Source organism: Zalophus californianus, chromosome 4 (genome assembly GCF_009762305.2).
Source record: "Zalophus californianus isolate mZalCal1 chromosome 4, mZalCal1.pri.v2, whole genome shotgun sequence".
Taxonomy (NCBI): Eukaryota; Metazoa; Chordata; class Mammalia; order Carnivora; family Otariidae; genus Zalophus; species Zalophus californianus.
This window is the reverse complement of record NC_045598.1, coordinates 19,686,530-19,707,006: the sequence shown is the minus strand read 5'-3', so window position 1 is coordinate 19,707,006 and position 20,477 is coordinate 19,686,530. Positions and strand designations below refer to the sequence as shown.

Genomic DNA, 20,477 nt, shown 5'->3' with positions numbered 1-20,477 from the left:
TGGGTTGGGCCCATCCATGTGGTCTCATGCTTAAATCTCTACATTCTGGCATGGGAACAATTATTATTACATCTCCTTCGAAAGGAAAACAATTCCCCTCCCCAGGCCACTTTCAAAAGCTGGAGATCTAGGGGCGGAGACTCATATAAAGCACACAGGGAAGGATTTTCTCCAGAACCCTCAGAGCATTTGGATATAGCGTGGTTGGAGATCATTGGCCTCACCCCTTCCCCCCTACCCTGTGCCAAGAGGGAAGAGGGGGTGATGCTGTGGACCCCAGCCTGAGATGCATGGCAGAGCCAGCTGCCCCCCACCCACCTTGTCCCCACTTTCTCCGCTCTGCCGATTGATGCCTGCTCCTCAAAACTTCCTGATCGCCAAAGAATTGCCCCCACCCACTGCAGCTCAATTCTGGGCCTCTGGGAGCAGGGCAGGGCTGTGGATCTCTTCTTCTTCCTCCTCCCGAAAGTAGGCTGGCTTTCCCTGTGAGCTGGGGGCCTGCTGGGCCTTCAGGGGACATGAGGCCACCATATGGCTGATGCTCTGGCAGAAGTGGCACTTCTTGGGCTGGGGTGGCAGCTTGCATTCCTTGGCGTGGTGGTCTAGACCTCCACAGTTGTAGCACCTAGAACAGAGCAGGATGGTCAAGTTGAGAAAGGAGTGAGAGCAGAAGCCTTCCTCTGAGTGAGGACACCTGGGCTCTGGTCAGTTACTATACTCACTCCCCTTCCTGGAAACTAATTTCCCCACTTAGAAAAGGAAGAATATGACCACAACTACTACCTCTAAGTTCTTCCCAAATCTGTAATTGTCTAGATGGTATCTTCAGATTCAGGTCAACCTGAAAATACTGAAATATCGAGAATGGAAGTCATGGACCCCAACTGGAAACTGTAATTTGGGAGATAGGTGAGACCCTTAAGAAACGGTACCTGTCATTCACTAAAAATAAGGACAATTAAAGGAATCAGACCATATGATCTGCTCCAGGAGTTTCACATTCATGGTCTCCTTTGTCTCTAAAGTAATGTGAGGCTAGCTAGCATCACTGCCCTTAACTAACAATGGAGGAAAAGAGCTCACAGAGCAAAATTACTTGTCAAGTCAAAAAGCTAAGTCATCATATGCCCTTCTCACCTACAGCCCTTTCCCCATCTCCCATATCCTAAGGCAGAAACCCCGAAAACCGAGGTGTTGCCAGGGACCACAGGCTTCATTTTGTCTTTGGCATCCCGGTCCAAGAAAGGGGCTAGATCGGGCGAGCTCTCCCCTCTCAAGCCACCTGCATACCTGTCTCCCTTTGATCTGCGCTTCTGTGTGTTCTTCCCTTTGGGCCGCCTCTCACTCCCAATACAAAACACCCCACCAGGGCCGGTGACCCTGATAGACTCTAGGCCCTTCGCCGACTTCTTAAAGGTGAACTCCACTGCCTCACCCTCCTTCAGGCTCCGGAAGCCCTCCATGTGCAGCTTGCTCTGGGGAAGGGAAACATGGTAGATTTTAATGTTAGTTCTCCACGCTTACACCAAAGACCTGCATACATGAATTCTTGTAAGTTATGAAGAAGAAGTGTGATAATACTGCCATGTTATCAGTAAAGAAACTGTCAACTCAAAGAGCCCCACAATTAAGAACAAGGGATCTATGTTACATTAACAAAGAACAATCATTACATAATCAGATGCCATAACATTTTTGGTAGCTATTCTCGTTTAAACTAAAATAGAACAGATCAAAAATTTTTAAACTTAGGGGCGCCTGGGTGGCTTGGTCGTTAAGCGACTGCCTTCGGCTCAGGCCGTGATCCCAGGGTCCTGGGATTGAGCCTCACGTCGGGCTCCCTGCTCCACGGGGAAGACTGCTTCTCCCTCTCCCACTCCCCTTGCTTGTGTTCCCTCTCTCACTGTGTCTCTCTCCGTCAAATAAATAAAATCTTTAAAAAAAAATTTTTTTTAACTTAGCATGCACAAGAAATCAACAAATAGGGGCGCGTGGCTGGCTCAGTTGGTGGAGCATGTGGCTCTTGATCTTGGGGTCATAAGTTCAAGCCCCATGATGGGTACAGAGATTACAGGAAGGAAGGAAGGAAAGAGGGAAGGAAGGAAAAGAGAGAGAGAGAGAGAGAGAAAGAAAAGAAAAAGAAAGAGAAAAAAGAAGAAAGAAAAGAAAAAGAAAAAAGAAGAAAGAAAAGAAAAAGGGAGGGAGAGAGAAAGAGAGAAAGGAAGGGAAATCAACAAATATAAAATTGTAAAATGTAAGAGCCTTGTACACTTTAAAAATGCTGAGGTCATGGGCACCTCGGTGGCTCAGTCATTAAGTGTCTGCCTTCAGCTCAGGTCATGATCCCACCCTAGGATGGAGCCCCGCATCGAGCTCCCTGCTCCGCAGGAAGCCTGCTTCTCCCTCTCCCACTCCCCCTGCTTGTGTTCCCTCTCTTGCTGTGTCTCTGTCAAATAAAAATAAAATCTTAAAAAAAAAACGTTTAGGTCATGAAAAACAAAGTCTGAATAAGTACAGAAACTCAACAATTAAGTGTGATGCATGCTCCTGGAGTGGGTCCTGGAACAGGCTAAAAACCATTAGGACAACTCACAAAATTTACATATTGGAATACAGATGTTTCAACATTAAATGCCCAGATTTTGATCTTTGTATTGAGACTGTGAAAGAGTGACCCTAGTTTCGAAAATACACACTGAAATATTTAGCAATAAAGGTGCTTGATGTCTGTAACTTAGGATTAAGGAGACAAAAAAAGTTTATTTGTACAATGAAGAATGACAAGGCGATTGGGCCAGAATATTAAGAATTGCTGAATCTGGGTAAAGGTCCTATGGGAGTTTTGGGGTAAAGGTCATATGGGGAGTTTCTAGTATTATTCTTGCAACCTTCTTCCAGGTTTGGAATTCTATCAAAGTAATGTTACCGCAAGGTCAAGGAAAAAGACAGTATGACCCAAGCAGATGGATTAGTAAGTTTATAAGGGAAAATCCACTAAGAGATCCAAGTACATATAGAGAAATCAACAGGTGAGGGAAAGAGTTTAAAACCGTTGAGAAAATTAGCTGTCCGTTTTGGATATGGAGCCAGACTTCTATACTCTCTATCGCATGTATGCAAAATACATTCCAGAAGGTTTAAATATCAAAATATTTAAAAAAAAAAAGGGGGGGGGCGCCTGGGTGGCTCAGTCGTTAAGTGTCTGTCTTCAGCTCAGGTCATGATCCCAGTATTGAGATCATCTCAGGTCATGATCCCCCCATCAGGCTCTCTGCTCAGCGGGGAGCCTGCTTCTCCCTCTCCACTCCCCCTGCTTGTGTTCCCTCTCTCGCTGTCTCTGTCAAATAAATGAATCTTTAAAAAAAAGTTTTAAAAAATCCTGTAAAAAGACAGACTGATGAAACTACAAAAAGCAACTATAAATCAGTAAGAAAAAAAAAATCACAGAATATCATGCCTAACACATTTCTGAATGAACCAATGATCCAAGAGGTAAATCTGAATTATCTGACTTGGGAAGATGACCAAGTACTACTTGGTGAAGGAAAAAAAGATCTAGAATGTTTGGAACAACCCCATTAAAACACCACGTTTTTACCAAAATTTAAAAATATCAACACTTGCCCAGCAGCCTTCCCAGAAAATGGGAGTTATCACGTAGCTAGGTGAGCAGCTGTAACAGGGTCAGAAGAACCCAGGGTTCCTGATTTAAATAAAGCTCACAGCTTATTCCACCTTGCCACTTAATACATCAACAGCAACACCTTAGTGCAGGTGAAAGCCTCTCCCATAGCCTCCCCAGAATAGACTTCATTATAGCTTACCCCATTATGGTCAAATATCCAAAGAGTGTGTCAAATGTCAACAAAGTGTAGTCATAGAAAATAGGGTTCAGAGAAGCAAAAGGGATCACTGTGCACCCACTCTTGGCTTGAGGGAGCATGAATAAGTAACATTATTATATTATACAGGTAGTGGTTGGTAGGAGGAATATTTCAAACTGGGACTTAGGTCTTAGATGCAACATGCTCTTTAGCCGATGGGATCCCAATTTCTCCGCCATTTACATTGTTGTTTTAATTCAGATTGCGTTGCTGAAGACAAAGATCCCATTGAGATCATTAGTTAAGAGCCTATGTTTGAGTGCCAGACATGGTAGTTCATGAAATGTTGGTTCTACCAACTGTTGGCTGTATGACCTTAAATCAATCATTCACCTCTGGCCCTCAGCCCCTTCAGAGGATGGGGTAACAGGTAAATTACTCACCTAAGCCTCTAATGAAGATTATATGGGCATGGAAACATCAAGAATGTGCTCAGCTAATATTTCATGTATTATTATCTGTAGCTTTTGTCCACCAGTTCCATCACAGGAATAGCCTCTCCTGTCTTTTCCTTCCCACAGGAACAGCCTAGGACATGAAGACTGCTCCCCTCCCCCAATGTTGATGTGAGGCAAGGGGCAGAGTGTTAAAGCAGGAAATAAAAGCACTGCAGGGCTCTTTCCCCTTTCCTGTTGCACAGAAACCACCCTGATTTGAAGTTACATTTGACTTGTTTCTTATTCATCTGGGACAAGCCAGTCGGTCAGAAGGTACAATCCCAGGTCCTCCCATTTGCCTAGTGGGCTCGGAGGCTGAGACACTCCTAGTTCCAGCTGTGATTGAGCAGGTAAGTGATTAAGAACAAGGGTTTGGAGTCTGAGGGCCTGTTGTTCCCTCCTTTCTGCGCTGACCTATAAAATGGAGCAAATATTAATTTTATGGAGGAGCTATGAGGTTTTATGCATGAAGAGTGGTTAACACATAGCCCGCCACACATAAATCCTCAGTGAGTAGCAGTTATCAGCCCCTTCAGACTGGATCAGGGCAGGGTAACAGTGAGAACAAAGTGTCAAGAGCCTCAAAATTTTAACTCTGGTTTTTGTTAAGTGTGGAAACTCAGAAAAAAATATCCATCTACACCTCCTAGGCTTCCTGGGAGAACAAGACAATACCAGTGTGGGCAATGTGAAACTGACTGGTCCTCTCAGGTCACGCACTCCATCACTGGAGGATCTGAGGTCAATTTAAACCTCTCAAAAGTTTTAAAAAAAATAACCCCGCAGGCACCCTACCATAGCCGGTCAAGATTTAGACTGGTGGTCTCCAGGGGTGGCTCCCTGCCCCCCACCCCGCCCCTTTCTACAACACATAGTTTGAATTCCTCTCTTATCAGATAGGTAATCAACGTGCAGCCCCACTGAGCTGGCCTCACAGGGCCTGCATCAGAAAGGAGCCTGAAATTCTTGCTACCACCCCCACCCCACCCCACCCCCAACGACACACAAAGCAGGGCCCCGCCCCTCCCCCATCCCCTCCAAAAAAGAAAAGGCTTGGGGGGGAGGGGCAAGGCCTGAGCTCCCCCAATAGAGCCCAGCCCCAGGAAACAAAGAGTTGACACTGGTTGGTTCTGGTGGTCAGATTCCTGGAGTTCCAGAGGCTGCGGCTTCCCCCAACTCCCCCCCAACCCACATTCACCACATTCATCAGTTCCTTCCTCTCCACGTCGGGGTTATGGTCACAGAAAGAAATGGATAGAGACACCTTTCTTTCCCAGTCAAGCCTGCTGAGTCTGCCAAAGTCACCACCAGCAGCCATCCTTCCTTCTCCCTGACCTGCCATTCCAGCCTTCCACGGAAAGAACTACACAGGACCCCTGCCCACCCCCCAACCCTTGTTATCTTTGGTCAAATCCTTTATTCAGGAACCTGAACGAGGGTTATTTATTCCAATAAATTATGTTAAAAGTTAGTGGGGGAGGCAGGCTTCCTTCCCATCTTCCTTACCTAGTTTGTTCAAGGCCGGAGGGTGGGCAGCCCACAGGGGGCCCACTGCACGGGGGCCGGTGGCATTTCTTCTGTTGGATGGCAGGGAAGGGTTTAGGCCAGTTCTCTATTTAGACCCTCTGCTTCCTTCTTAATACCTCACCACTGTCTCCACTAACCTTCCCCTCATCAAATACTCCATCCCAGCATCAATCGGTGGCTTCAGCAGTTTATATAATAAAAAGGAGCTTAGGGGTCACTCAGAGAATGTGATGGAGTAAAAAGCATACAGGCACTTGAGTTTCCCCGGAAATTGCTCTATAAGGTCGGACACACGTGGGTCTTTTAATCTTTTGTAAAAGCAGAGCATCAGACTTCATGATAACCAGCTCCAACAAGGCCCATTTTTAGTCACATTGCTCCTTTCTACAGAAGTGGCAGGCAGAATTTCAGGAAAACTTGCTTCAGTCTCAGGGATCCAAGTCTGAGTTCCTGGTTTTTCTGCAACACTCAGGGCCATTCCAGCTCAAGACTGATTAGTGCATGTCCTATCCCCTCAGTGCTAGACACCTAGCAGTACCCAAATCTTTGTGGACTCAACCACGCTCTCCACTATCATAAGTTGCTGATATGTATCCATGCTTAGTAAGGCTAAGGAGATGCTAAGGAGAGCTCTAAGCACTTACCCTTTATACCAAGCCTGCCAAGTAGGCCTTTTTATGACCCCATGTTACAGCTGAGGTCAGGGAGGCAGAGAAGGGAGGCACCTCGTCCAAATTCAGTGAGACGCAGAGATGCTCTGATTGCAGCTAGCCTGACCCTCCAGCCAGTGCTATGCAATATAATGCACATCACATACACATATTCTAGAACTTTCTGACAGCCGCATATAAGGAAAGGAAGCCGATGAAAGAAATGACTCAGTCCTGAGGTGGTGTCATAGTCCTACCTGAGCTTCATTCCTGAAGGTAGGATTTGGTAGGGGCTAGGAAACCAACCAGCTCTACCAGAAGCAGTTTGTTTGATGATGTGTCAGGGAGGGTTGAGGAAAGAGATCTGTCCAGAACCAGAGGCTGCCAGCAGACAGGCAACCCCCAGAGAGTGCCTCTGCTTGGACACAGCCAGGACCCCAGCTCCTGCCTGGAGTCCTCCACCAGGTGGTGCTGCTCAGCAGCTTGTCTGCATTAAAAGCCGCTCTCGGGTGACTGCAGGGTGACTGAAAGGTGACTGAAGGAGTTGCCAGGTTCTGAGCTGAAAACCAGAGCTTTATCTCCCCAGCTCCTTAGGGCAGGAAGCTTCTGTCCTCAGGAAGGAGTTTCAAGGGGACCAAACTTTCAAGGATAGGAAACTGACTTCTCACCAGGGCCCACACCCACCCAAGGGGTGCAGAAGAAAGGGTCCTGGAGTTTTAAGCCAAAAACCCAGTTGTTCTGGGGCTCTTGACCGTTTACAAAAGCCACTTACTCTTCTTGGACTTTGAGTTCCTGTGTGAATTAAATACTCCAAGCTGAGATCACTTGAAATGAGTCTTTACAAATTATTTACTATTCCTGAAATTTTTCTCCTCCCCCACACTGCCTGACCCCAGACTTCATATAGATAGTAATTGTTACTCCTGCCTGCAGGAAGAAGGGAGGGTGTAGGTTTTGCCTAGAGCAGTTTCCCCTCCGCAAACGGGCAATTCTAGTAGGGTGGTTTGATTAGGAATGTTCCAGAAACAATCTTGCCCTGGGGAAAGTCACTAAAAGGCAGGCAGTTGTGTCACCAGCTGAACGAAGGTGACAAGTTTCTCATATTGAAAGCTCACTCAGGATGGTGGCACAGCCTTTACTTGGGACACTGTCCAGAAAGCATGTCTCTTCAGAAAGAGAAAGACCCGAGAAGATCCCGTAACGCTCAACTAACCTCTACTAACTCTCTGAAAATCAGGGTGATTCACTTACTTCTTAAAATCTGATTTATCCTGTTAAGATGAAAAAATTAAAGAATGACCAAACCTGTGGCTTCCAGGCTGTAAGCAAAAAAACCCAGAGGATCCCATCTGGGTCTCCACATTGTGACAATCCCACCACCAACTTTCATGGTGCATCTAAGAGCCCAGCCCTATTTTAGACATCAGTCTGGAAAAGCAGTTATCAGCTAACATTCCCTCCCCTATCTTTAATCTTTTTCTCTGTAGGAAGACCTCTACTGACAAGGACCCCAAACTGTTACTGGCCTCCTTATTCGGGAGCTCCTTACTTCATATGCATTCCTTCAGCCCACCAAGTAAGGACTAGGAAACTAACTGGACAGCTAGTCCTGCCCTTAAGAGCTTATAGATTAGTTAGAAGAGGAGAGATAAAACAAGCACATCACTAACTAGATATGAGGTGAGTAATCAGACGCACTAGTAAAGTTATAAACCAGGTGGGAAAGATCTCTTTACATTCTCCCCTCTCCGGCCCCAACACCCAAGAGTCCTAATCCAGACCCTGCCGGAGGTTGCTCTCCCACTCATCCTTCGCAGAAAAAGCAAGCCACGTGGCTTCAGCTGTTAACAGTTCCTCGGTATTGAAATTTTTCCTCCTAACCCAAACTTGGTCCCTTAGTCAGATTTGGGCTCTTCTTTTGCCTCCAGGCCTTCCAATTCTGCTTTTTAGCTAGAAAGCCATCTTAAACATATTTGGGTTCTGAGCAGCTGTAGAATAAGGAGGGAGCCTTTTCTTGTTCTCAAATTTCTACAAATCTTGGGGGTTTGGGAGTTGAGCCACAGGAAACATGAGTTAAGCCAAAACTCTTAAAATGGCTATGAAGATTTCAAAATTCTTGGTGAATCTTAGGAAAACAATTTAGTGCTTTCTTGCTCCTGCTTTCCCTATATAACTATTTCTCAACTGAGGGGGATTCTGCCTCCAAGGGGGCATTTGGCAACGTCTGGAGACATTTTTGGTTGTCACGACCGAGGGATGCCCTGAACAAAGAGTTATCCTTTTCAAAATATGCCAACAGTGTTGAGGTTGAGAAACCTTGATTTTAGGGCTGGCCACCTGCCAATATTATGATTTTTAAATTCTCCTAACCCCAGGGACAAGCAGAGAGTTCTAGATCTAAAGATCGCGTCTGAATAAAACGGTTGTTTAGAGAAATCTCTTTCGTACCCCCCTATTCTTAAGGGTAAGGGTAGGTCTTCTTTCCTACTCATCAACTGGGGGGGCGGGCATGAAGTGTTTTGAGAGGGAGCAAGGAGAGTAGTGAATAGTGTTGGGAACCAAATAAGCCCAACCTTGGAAGGAAAAGAAAATGTTAAGATTACTTTCCCCCCTTTTTCCTCTTTTCTTAGAAAGGGGCTCCCACCCTTCTCCCCTGGTAGATGTTTACCAGGACAATTATCCTTCTCACCACCTCAGACTCCAGGGTACCTACCAGCAGCAGCCAAAGAAGGGGAGGTTTTCTTCTTAAAGAGAGCTGCCTTACCCACGTCCCCCCGCCCACCACACACACACACACACACACACACACACACACACACACACACACACACACACACACACACACACACACACACATTCTCACTCTCTCTCTCTCTCGGAACACATTTCTTCCCTAGAACAATTTTTAGGGATCATCCGGCATCTACTCAATTCCTCTACATTCGATCCCCAAGAGATAGTTCAGATTTCTCAAGTGCAGGGACTGTAATCACCAGTCTACTGCTACCGTAGGGTTTGAGGATCAACCCAAGCCCCGGCAGCATGCTATCCTACCAGGTAAGGCTCAGGAAATTTCCAGTCATTGTCCTGTGACTGTTGGTGGAGGGCGTTTGGGAGACAAATTGCTGATTCCTTCTCCCTGCTCAACTCCCTCTTGATAACTTACTCAACCTCGGCATGTCCCTGGACATTCCAAGACCCAGATTATCTCCCAACTAACCCACATGAAGGAGCATGGTGCAGGCTCCACTCCCCAAACCTGAAGGTCCCTGCTTTCCTCTAGACCATCCAGTATTTTCCAATTGCTTTTGATCCCAATGTTAAGTGGCTTGAGGCACAGATTCATTTGTTCAGGAACACCTTCCTTGGGATTTGCATAGTACCAATGAACCCCAGATGATGAGGGACTACATTCCTCCCAGCCCCTATTTAGCAGCCTTTGGAAGGGAGGCAAGAAAATGTTGGGTCTCTTTTATTCCAAGCCTCCCAAAGTTGGGGAAGCTGTCCAGTCCGTCTCTAGACCAACAGAATTTAATCTCTTTGTGATCAGATAAATGGGAAAGTGGGAGAGCTGGCTACCCCGCTGAGGAGGGCCATTCAAAGCTGGTTCCTGTAATAAAGTGATTTAATAGATCTAAAGAGGCCAATTCCCTTCATTCTCCCACAATTACTTCCTGTGGGTTATCATTCACATATGTAAATGAGACGGGGGGGGGGCAAAGCCAGAACTAGTTGTCGGGATGGTGGGAGGGCGGTTGAGGGTGGGAGGAGATACAGGACACGGCTAGGAGGTGGCTAAGCATGCGGCTGCACACCCTCCCAGGGTATGTTCGAGTATCCCAGTGACCCCCTCCCCAATACCCAACATGAACTGGTTCCCTGCATCCCCTATCTCCCCACTCTGTGTCCTCGCTGAAGGCCATGCTCTGGAGCCTTCCCTGCAGCCTCCCACCAGTCCACCCAGGATCTCCCTTCACCCCTCCCCCTCCAGAATACCATCCCTCAGGCTCCAACCCTTAATCCCCACATCCTCCTTTCCCCTCCCCCCAAGGCTCCTAAAGCCAACCTCTCAGAAGTAACCCCTCCCTGCCCGGCCTGGGTGTCAACCTACTGGACCTGACGATCAATTTCTCCCTCCCAGGTCCCACACCAAACCTCCAAATGTGCAAGGGGGCCGAGCAGCAACTTCCCTTTCATGGTTGTTATGGGTGGCTGGTGTCTCAGGACCACCAGAACACTTCTAAGAGATTCAGGAGGGGGTGAGAGGAAGAGGAAGCCGGGGAGGAGGGAAACCTGAAGTCTCTGGCTCCTTGTTCGAGGCTGGAATGTTAGGACAGCAATCAATGGCTGTCTGGGGCCATAAATGCCAAGCAGAGAATAGGTCCAGAGGCTAGCCTCCCTCCACCCCCTGCCCTGCGACACTGAATTTCACCCCCACTGGGCTGCCTTGCTTTAACTGAGAACTTGGGGTTGTGACCTAACTCCCTCCCAGCATGGACGAGAAATCTAAGGCCTGGACTCCTTAGGTTTTCCTTCCTGGTAGAACTCCACAGCCAAAGCCCCAGTGGGTTAATTGTGTCTGAGATGGGTACTCTGGAAGAGGTTTCAGGCCCCCAGATTCTTCAAGGATCTGCCAAACTCACTCAGGCCCCAGGGCTTGAGTTTTGGGTGACCACCTGGGTGAGGAGACCCGGCTGACTTCTCAGCTTTACCCGTTTGATTCCGGAGCGGTTTGCCTGCTTCTCTCCCGCCCAGGGAGCTCCATTCACACGTTAGTGAAAGACGCTGGGCGCTCAGGGCCCTCCTCTGAAGGGGCATGTGCTTCCCTGGCCGGTCTGCTCGGCCCTCCCCCCACCGGCAAGCACAATACAACCTTAGTTTCTGCCACATGGGTCACCTCCCTGCCCCCTGCCCCCTTCCCAGGGGAAAGAGGTAACAGACACGTGTTAAGCCAGAGGGGTTCCGGTAAAGGTTGGGGGTGCTGATAATAGACTCTGCACACCCCCGTCCCGTTGGAGTTAAGGGGGACTCAGAACTGGCGTGCCACGGCACAGACGGGAGCGCACAATGAGGGCCCCACGATCTTCCTCAATCCAACAGCCGAGTCCGTCCGCCCATCCTTGAATATGCGCGCCAACATCCCCTTCCCCCGGCGAAGTTCCCCGAATCGGTCTCACCTGGTGCACAAAGACATCCACCGGGGGGTCAAGCGCGACCCCGGCGCGGGCGGTCATGGACAGGAAGCCGAACCCCATGCGCACGTTGAACCACTTACAGATGCCGGCACCGTGCAGCAGCTGCGGCTCTTCTGCCGCCCGAGCGGCGTCGTCCGGCGTCTCCTCCGGCGCCTTGGCGCAGCCACCTGGAGGTTGGGAGGGCGCTCAACTGGGGGGCCACGGAATTGGAGGGTCCTCTCAAGACCCAGCAGGGAGACCCGAGTGTCCAGCCCCCGGATGGGCACCCAGGTGGCTGCAGGTACCAAGCAGCTGGCGAGGAAAGACAGGTCCTGGCCGCCTCCCGCGCTCCCCAAGCTCACGCTGAAGCCAGTGTTGCCCCAAAAGTTTTGCTCCTCTTCCCACAACACGTTGCCCGGGGATAGATGGACGGACAGGCCCCTCCTCTTCTCTCCCCCCCGCCCCCGTAGCCTCGGCGTGCACGCCACTGGGACACCAGGGTTCCTTGGTCCAGAAATGGCCCCTGAAGCAGGAGGCCGCACAGACTTAGGGTCCTTCGGCCAGTCTGGGGGACATTTCCCCCACCTCCCTTTTATGTGGCTCCTGGGGGCCCCTGAAGCCTAAGGTGTCCCAGTAAGTCCCGAGCTCGAACCTGCAAACTGCTGGTTTGACACAGAGCCCATGGTAGTCGGCTAAGCCCGCGGCCCCGGGGCCCCTGGTCGGGTGGCTGCTGGCCCCAGAGAAGTCCGGAGGCAAAGGGGTGGCTCGGGGAAGAGGCTGCTACATCTTCCCCAGCACAATAGCGGTGGGAGGGCCCACGGCTTTTCAAAGGCTCCCAAATTCTAAAAGACAATGACCCAACCCCCCCGCGGGGCAGCCCCCTCCCCTCCCCTCCCTCTTCTTTCCCCTCCCTTTCCTCTGGCTCCAGCTCCGGCCCTCCCCCATCGCTATGGTCTCTGACACCTCTGGGGTGTCCCTTCTCAGAATCTTGAGGTTTGACACCCCCTCCCCACACACACATCTGGAGATGGGGGCCGTCAGCCCTAGAAGTCTTGAGTACCCCGGAATTTGGGATCCTGTACTTTAACGACTTAGTAGGGGCTCCCCAAAGCAGCATACAGGTGGGGGGCTTGTGGGGGGGGGTAGTTCTAAAACCATGTGACTGCTCCCACACACACTCACAGACCACCCCCACCCCCCGCGCAGATAATTATACATTCCAGAGAGTTGGGGGAGGGAGGTGTGAGCCTGGCAGCGCTGGCCAATCAGAGACTCAAACCACCTGTCAAGGGAGAAATGGATGAGCCCTCCCCCTCCCCCAACTCTTGAGCGCCCCTCCCCCTCCCTTCCCCTTCAGGCCTCCGAGCTGACCCGGCTGCTTGGCGCTGACCCGCTCTCACCCCCCACCCCCCGTGTGCTTAGATAGACCTGGAGTTCAGGACATTAGGAAGCCTGGATTGGGGAAGCAGGGGGGAGGCTGGAGACCCAGCAGGGCTGATCTCCAGTCCTGACCAAGGCGCTGCCTCTCAAGGGGCTGTCTCTGACTAACTGAATGTCTCCGCCTCCCTGAGTTTCGACTGTTTTTCTAGATCTCTCAAAGTGCTCCTAATTGATTCTGTGTAAAAAAAATCCTTTCCTTCCAAATCTGTATCTAAAATTGACTACACGTGGTGCTTCCTGGGCGAGCAGGAGGAACCCAAAGAGTGTTCCTCCCTCCTCCAGCTGTCCTCATTCTGTCCCCATCCCAATCGCGTCCCTATCTGTTGCTGGGAGAGGGACTAGGTGGGTACGTGGATGGAGGCATTTCTTCCAGGACTCCGGACACTCTTGGGTTCCCAGACCCTCCTTTCAGAGTCCCATCCTAAAGTGCGCTTCCCTCCCCAAGGAGTGAGGTTGGGGGGCGAACTGGAGTAAAGAATCTCCTTACTTAAAGAGGTAGCCTCCCCTTCTAAGAGATAAAGAGGGTTGGTCAAGGGGTGGCTAGTGCCCTGGTCGGAGATGGACAATGGCCGGGGGCTCAGTGCACGGCCCTGGCCCTGCCCCTTCACTTCCGGTGCTCAGTTCAAACTGGACAATGCCAGCTCCGGCCAGTTCCCCTCCCCCACTGCTACAACCCATTTAAAGAGACAGAGCCTGCTCTCGGGGGCATCCGCTTGCTCTGAATTCAGTCTCCACCAAGTGTACAGAACCTCTCGCGCTTCTCACCCTGAGCCTCTGTGTGTCTGTGTGTCTGTGTGTGCGTGTGTGTGCGCGCGCGCCCACATGTGTATTTGAGAAAGAGAGAAAGGGAATGAGTGGGGGTAGTGAAGGGAAAAAGAGAAGAGCAAGGGGCTGGGGAGAGATTATTTTTCCCTCTTTCCTATATGGAATCCTCTTCAAGAGACTAAAACTTGAGTGTAAGGGATGGCGGATAGGACTTTGGGTGATAAAGAGGACAACTGTGACCCTTTGCTACTCAGCCTAAAAAATACATATCATTAACAAATATCATTAGCAGTGCCCCACTCCCAACTGAGAACCTTAATTTAGTTCTTCCAAGTACATCAGCCAAAGCCATTTTTATTTATATAATCCTTCCTACCTCAGAGTCTTATCTCCCCTCTTTACTAGCGCCTTTAAAATATATGCACTCCCTGTATCTCTGTCCTTAAGATCCAAGAGCAGGTGACTGAGGTCTGGCTGAAAAGAGGGAAAAGGGAGTTTAGCGGTTTGGTTTCGCTTGGTCCCGCTCACGAATGAGAGTTGTTCCCTCTGCAAGCGTGACCAGCCTCTCTGTCCAGGGTCCTGAGAGTGTCAGGAGCCCTGTCCCACGGTGCTGAATAAGGCCAAGCTCTGCTGGCTCCCAGCTCCCAGCTTTGAGAATGCCTTCTTGACTTCCCATCTCCAAGTCCTTCCCAGAAAACCTAATTCTTCTCAACCCTTCAGTGACCCTGACACACTTGAAACAAGTGAAGGGATTCTCTTGAATGCCAAAAAGAGGGCATTTCCAGCAGTACGATTCTATGAGAGCAGAGCAAGTATCTCAAGCTCCCTTTCAGAAAAATGGATTTAACTATTCCTTTGGCCACAGAGGGTGACGAAAGAGGAGATAATGTTTTCTGATTCAAGGGAAACCAGAGTAGGGGCACTTGGCTGGCTCAGTCGCTAGAGCATCTGACTCTTGGTCTCTGGGTTGTGGGTTCCAGCCCCATGTTGGGTGTAGAGAGTACTTAAAAATAAAAGACCTTTAAAAAAATAAAACCTTTTTTAAAAAAGGAAACTAGAGCAGAAGAAACAAAAGAAAACAAACAAACAAAAGCAAAGGAAACCAGAGTAGAAGAGACACTAATCTTTGTTTTCAAATTATTTTCTTAATTAATAGGAAAATAGGAGCACAAGTGTTGGAGTCAGCTTGCCCATGTTTGAATGTCGAGTCTACTTTCACAGCTCTGTGAAGTGGGGCAAATTCTGGGATCGTGACCTGAACCAAAGGCAGATACTCAACCAAACTGAACCACCCAGGCACACCAAAAGGGCTCTTTAGACGAAGGTATTGTATTAACACAAAGAACATCCATTCTTTAAAGTATTTTGCCACATTTCTCTTGTGTAGGTTCATATCTTCATAAAAGGAAGAGCTGAAAGAGGTCTTAGTAATAACTCATTCAACATTTAAAAAATATTTATTGAGCACTCCCATGTGGCAGGCATTGTTCTAAGTGTTGGGAATACATCAATAAACAATACAAACAAAAATGCCACCTTTGTGGAGCTTTTATTCTGACAGGCATTAATAACAACAACTATTATTTATCAAGAATACAGGTACATTTCTTTACCATATTGTACACCTGAAACTCACATGACACTGTATGTTAACTAACTGGAATTAAAATAAAAACTTAAAAAGCCAAAAAATTATTTAAAAAAGAAGAAAGGCACATTTCTTATCTCATTCAAGCCTGTCAATAACTCTGAGTAATAGGTATTAATATACCCCTTTGTAAGAGAGGAAACTGAAGCTCAATGAATCAATATAACCTGCTTAAGGTAGCTCAGCTAATATGGCAGAAGCAAATTTAAACTCACATGTTTTGACTCCAAATCTCATATTCTTTCCATAGTCCTAGTAAGTTGTGACTGGCACTGTCCCCATTTTATCAATGAGGAACAAGATATGTACAAGCAAAAAGGCTGAGGAGCAAGACTATATATTCAGTATGATTAATAAGTATGGCCCAAGCTTGTGATTCCTCTTATCTGAGCCAGCTCATCTGTCATTTTTATTTATCAGCCTCCCCAAAAGTCCTTGGCTTTGTAAATCAAAGAGCTGGCCAGAGCCAAAGCAGGTCCTTTTTTGGGCAATCACCTACATCCAACTCCCATTTCTGAAGTGTTCTGAGAACTCTGTGGTAATGCCCAGGGTGGTGGTTTGGAGTTAAAGCCCTGACCATCTGCTAACATGAATGGTGCATTTGAGAAAAGTATTTCCCACAATGTGTCCTTCAGGAAACTAGTTCCATGGGATGATTAATACGTTACTATTTTTAAAAAGTTTCTATAGTGAAATGTTTGGAAAATGGTATGTTAACTAGATTTCCTATGCAGGACTTTTCAAAGCCTTTAGTATACTCTGTGACCTTATCAGAAAAGGAATACAATGTGTGCAGTGTTTCCGTTCATTCACTCAATCACCTAAAAAATATTTATTGAGCATCTATTGTGTGTCAGGTGGCACTGTTTTAAAGTGCTGATGATATGTCAGTGAATAAAACAGATGAAATTCCTACCCTCACTGAGCTTACATTCTAGAGGAGAGGGACAGACAATAAACAAGTAATTAAGTAAAAATGTATAGTGTATAGAGTTCAAGCCTGTTAATTTGCTCTGTTATCTCAAGAAAGGCACCTAGTTTTACCCTTTAAGGGTAAAATGAGAGCTGAATTAGTTGTTAGACAAATGTTTCTTCCAGTTCTGACATTTTAAGGTGATATTTGCATGGTGGTGTGTGAGAGAGAGAGACAGGTACAGAGAGATTGAGAGAGAGACCCCATTCCTAATTACAGGGAGAAGCAATCTGTTTTCACCCATACTGTCATCTTCATCCCACTCTAGGGACTAGGGAGAGCTTCCTACATCAAGTGGGATTGTGTACCTCTCACCTTCTAGGCCTGTTGAATTGGCAGGAGGATGAGCCAAGGGAGTCCCCCTTCCTTCTTTCAGCCCTGCTCCCCATGAGGGCCTTGCTTCACAGAGCAGGACGCCAGGCACTTGCTTTCACCAATAATGGCTTCATTACATTGAAAGGAGACGAGAGTGACCTCAGTGAAATAGACTTCCTGACCCCAGCTGACCTCTGACCCTCACCCTGACAGCCTCTAAATCTTTTCCTTCTGACACATCCCCCACAAGGTACAAGCAAGAGGAGGAAATGATGAGCCTGCTATAGCCCACTGTCCAGTGACTGTAACTCACCAGATATCCTGTTGCATGGAAGTTGCCATGCCCAACCATAATTTAGTTCATGGCTGCTGATCCTTTCAGTGATCTTCACTGTGACTCTAGTCTGGCCCATGGGTCACAACTCATGCAACTGTCATTCACCTGGTATCCATTTGTATGTGTCCAATGATTGTCATGTATCATGGAGGCAGGAGGCAGGGTGTCATTTTCCCAATACTATTTCAGCCTCGGCCTTTAACCTACCCTTTCCTGACTCTGTAGGTACTGTTTATTGAGAGCTGATTATATGCCAGGCGTGCACTAGGGGCTTTGTGTGTATTGTCTTTTTCTGTCCTCAGCCATCCTAATCTGACCCCCATTTCCCTAGAGAGGAAACTGAGATTTAGTGAGTAGAGTTAGGTGATTTGCCTTGACTCACAAATCACAAAAGGTGCATCCCAAATCTATCTCACTCCAATATTGTCCTTCTATACTTTTTTTAAAAACAGTTAAAATAATTAATGCATGTGATTTAAAAAAATCAATTAGTATTGAAAGAATTATAATGAAAAACAATAGTCCCCAGACTACCCTACCTCTTCTGCTCCCATGAAGCAACCACTCTTTGAGCCCTTTTTCTCTGGAGGATATTTCCCATATCTCTAAATAATATGCATGCACTTCTATTCCCTGACTTATCAATTTTAGATATTATGGATTTCCTGTTATAGTAGATGAGGACTTATCTCTCTTACCTCTCTGCCTTCCCTTTTCCCTTCTTCCTGGTACAGTTAAATCACCACTTTCAACCAAACAAATAACCAATGTTTATATTGTTATGATTATGGAAATGTTCACCATATTGCCAAAGTTGTATACTAAATAGGACAAAATTTCTTTTCTTTACCACGTTTTATTTTTCCTGGCTCTCTAACAACCTTTCTTTCTTTCCTGCAGTAATGGTCACTGAAATAACCTCAATTATTTTCAAGGGATCCATCACATTATCTTTTCCACTTAGTCCTCATTTTTCCCGGAGCCTCTTTCCTGAGGCCTTCCTTCCTGGTTGTTCTCTGGGCATGCTTCTCTGACTGACTGTCACCCTGTCACCTTCACTACAGTGGTTAGAGCCACTAATTCCTGGACCCCATGTCAATCTCTTCCTTGGTCACACTTAAGGAGCGCATCCTCGAGTAACTGCCTAAGAAAGGGTCCATGGGAGGGAAATTTTCTGGACTTTGCAAGTCTAAGTGTGTGGGTTTTTTTTACCCTTACCTTTTTGATATTTACAAAGCCATACCCTTTACCACTCTGCTATGCTGACCCCTAGCAAAATGAAGAAAAACAGTTGGCTTGAGGTGATTAACATAACAGTAAAAACAACAACAACAACAACAACAACAAAAAACAAACAGTTGGCTTGCATTGAGGACATTGAAGTTGGAGATGAGTTTTCTAGATGCTGAAGTTGTGAACCCAGTTATCAGTGGAATAAAAATTATGATAGTTAATGCTTTTTGAAGGTTCACCATGTGGCAGACACTGTGATGAGTGCTTTACATAAATTATCTCATTTAATCCTCACACCAAATTTATAAGATGGGCATGGTTATTGTTCCCATTTAAAGATGAAGCTGAGCACAGAAGGGTTAAAGTAACCTGGAACTCCATGTTCATGGAGTAAGTGATAGACTCAGGATTCAAACCCTGGTAGGTAGGTTGACTCTGGAATCCATGTTCAGATTCAGTAATTTACATTAGAAGAGGCTTAGAAATTAGTATCTTCAGACTTTGTCTTCCTCCCACGCATTTTGTAAATGTGGAAACAAGACCTAAAATCTAAGTGATTTGTTCAAGATCCCATAGGTAGTTAATAACAAGAACTAGAAATGCAGGTTTCCCAGCATCACCTTCTCAATCAGGAAATGGGGGTTCAAATTCAGGATTCATTTCTGAAATTTGGTTTCCCTGTCTGTTTAGCGGGGAGAAAACTATTGGAAAGGACAGATATAAAAGATTCATGTCCCATCAGATTGTTGCTGGGACGTATAATAGAAGCAGGTACAATGCACTGTGGAAACAAAGAAAACTAACTCATATGATATATTATGGAAGTCTTCCGCAGGGACAGTGGCATTGCACTGGACCTTGTACAGGACTTTGAAAGCCAAGGAGGACACGGCATTCCAGAGGAAAGGCACAGCAGAAATGAAAGCCAGGACAATTGAAAGTGAACAGCTTTTTTGAGGAACCATTGCAAAGTTTGGTTCCCACATTGGTGAGTCCTCTATGTCCCTGTGAAGACATACAGAGAGACCTGTCCTCCTTTCAATCAATCTTCAATCACACATTCATTCAACATTTTGTCAGTAAGAGAGACAGAATGGTATGGTAAGAAAGTTTCTGGGTTCTAGTCTTAGCTCTATCACTAATTCACCGAGTGACCTTGAGCAAATCTCTGGGCTTTAGTTTCCTCATATATCAAATAGGAAGAGTAGATTTATGATCTCTAAGATCTCTTCTTGCATTTGTGATAATTGCAGAGTGAGAATAGGGCAAAAGATGTCTAAGTGTCATTGATTCCCCTCCTTTAGAGTAAGGAGGAAAATAACATTTGTTAACTTCTGCTAAGTGCTAGGCATAGCCCCCTCCAACCACCCTGTGAGAGAGGTGTTATCTCCCCATTTCACAGAAGAGAAGACTGGAGCTCAGACTGTTTGAATACCATCCTCAAATTCTCCCAGCAAGTAACAACAAAAAATAAGAGCTAACAACATATGAGTGTTTACCATGTGCCAGACACTCTGTCAAGATCTACATTAGCTCATATAATCCCCCAACAACAACATGACGTGGGAATTATCATCTCCATTTTCAAGATGAGGAAACAGATTCAGAAATTAAACAATTTGTTCAGGGGAACTCTAAACAGTAAGTGACCCACCTCGGTCGGCCTGATGCCACAATCTCTGCTTCTAATTACTAGGCTACACTGCATCCCAGTGATGACATTTGAGTCTGCACCACACTTCCTATAAGCCACTCCAAAATCAAGGCTTCCAGATGACAAGGGACTGTCCCTTTCCTCTCCTCATCACTGGGCACCTGTGATTTGGCCATGGTGGAGGAAAGATGACAGAAGGACAGATACATAGAAACTGTCCTTTCCCAGGCACCTGGCTGGTTCAGTTGGTAGAGCATGCAACTCTTGATCTCGGGGTTGTGAGTTCAAGCCCCCATGTTGGGTGTAGAGATTATTCAAAAATAAAATCTTAAAAAGGGCGCCTGGGTGGCTCAGTCGTTAAGCATCTGCCTTCAGCTCGGGTCGTGATCCCGGGGTCCTGGGATCGAGCCCCGCATGGGGCTCCCTGATCCACGGGAAGC

The 20,477-nt window shown here is 47.1% G+C and overlaps 1 protein-coding gene across 1 annotated transcript; it reads right to left on the bottom strand.

The window, feature by feature from the left end:
- Positions 1 to 405: 405 nt before the first annotated feature.
- LIN28A (lin-28 homolog A) lies at positions 406 to 12,355 on the bottom strand. The gene is made up of 4 exons (XM_027579315.1): positions 12,325 to 12,355; positions 11,676 to 11,860; positions 1,291 to 1,475; positions 406 to 625 (listed from the first exon to the last, which is right to left on the bottom strand). The coding sequence occupies exons 1-4, from the start codon at positions 12,353 to 12,355 to the stop codon at positions 406 to 408; spliced, it is 621 nt and encodes a 206-aa protein (XP_027435116.1).
- Between the last annotated feature and the right edge of the window lie 8,122 nt (positions 12,356 to 20,477).

What these genes read in the sequence shown, in the direction of transcription:
- LIN28A (XM_027579315.1), bottom strand. Translation starts at nt 12,355, where the DNA reads ATGGGCTCTGTGTCAAACCAGCAGTTTGCAG. An exon ending in TGGATGTCTTTGTGCACCAG is followed by an intron (nt 1,476 to 11,675) that starts GTGAGACCGATT and finishes TCCCTTCCCCAG; the next exon opens with AGCAAGCTGCACATGGAGGG. An exon ending in CGCAGATCAAAGGGAGACAG is followed by an intron (nt 626 to 1,290) that starts GTATGCAGGTGG and finishes GCTCTGTTCTAG; the next exon opens with GTGCTACAACTGTGGAGGTC.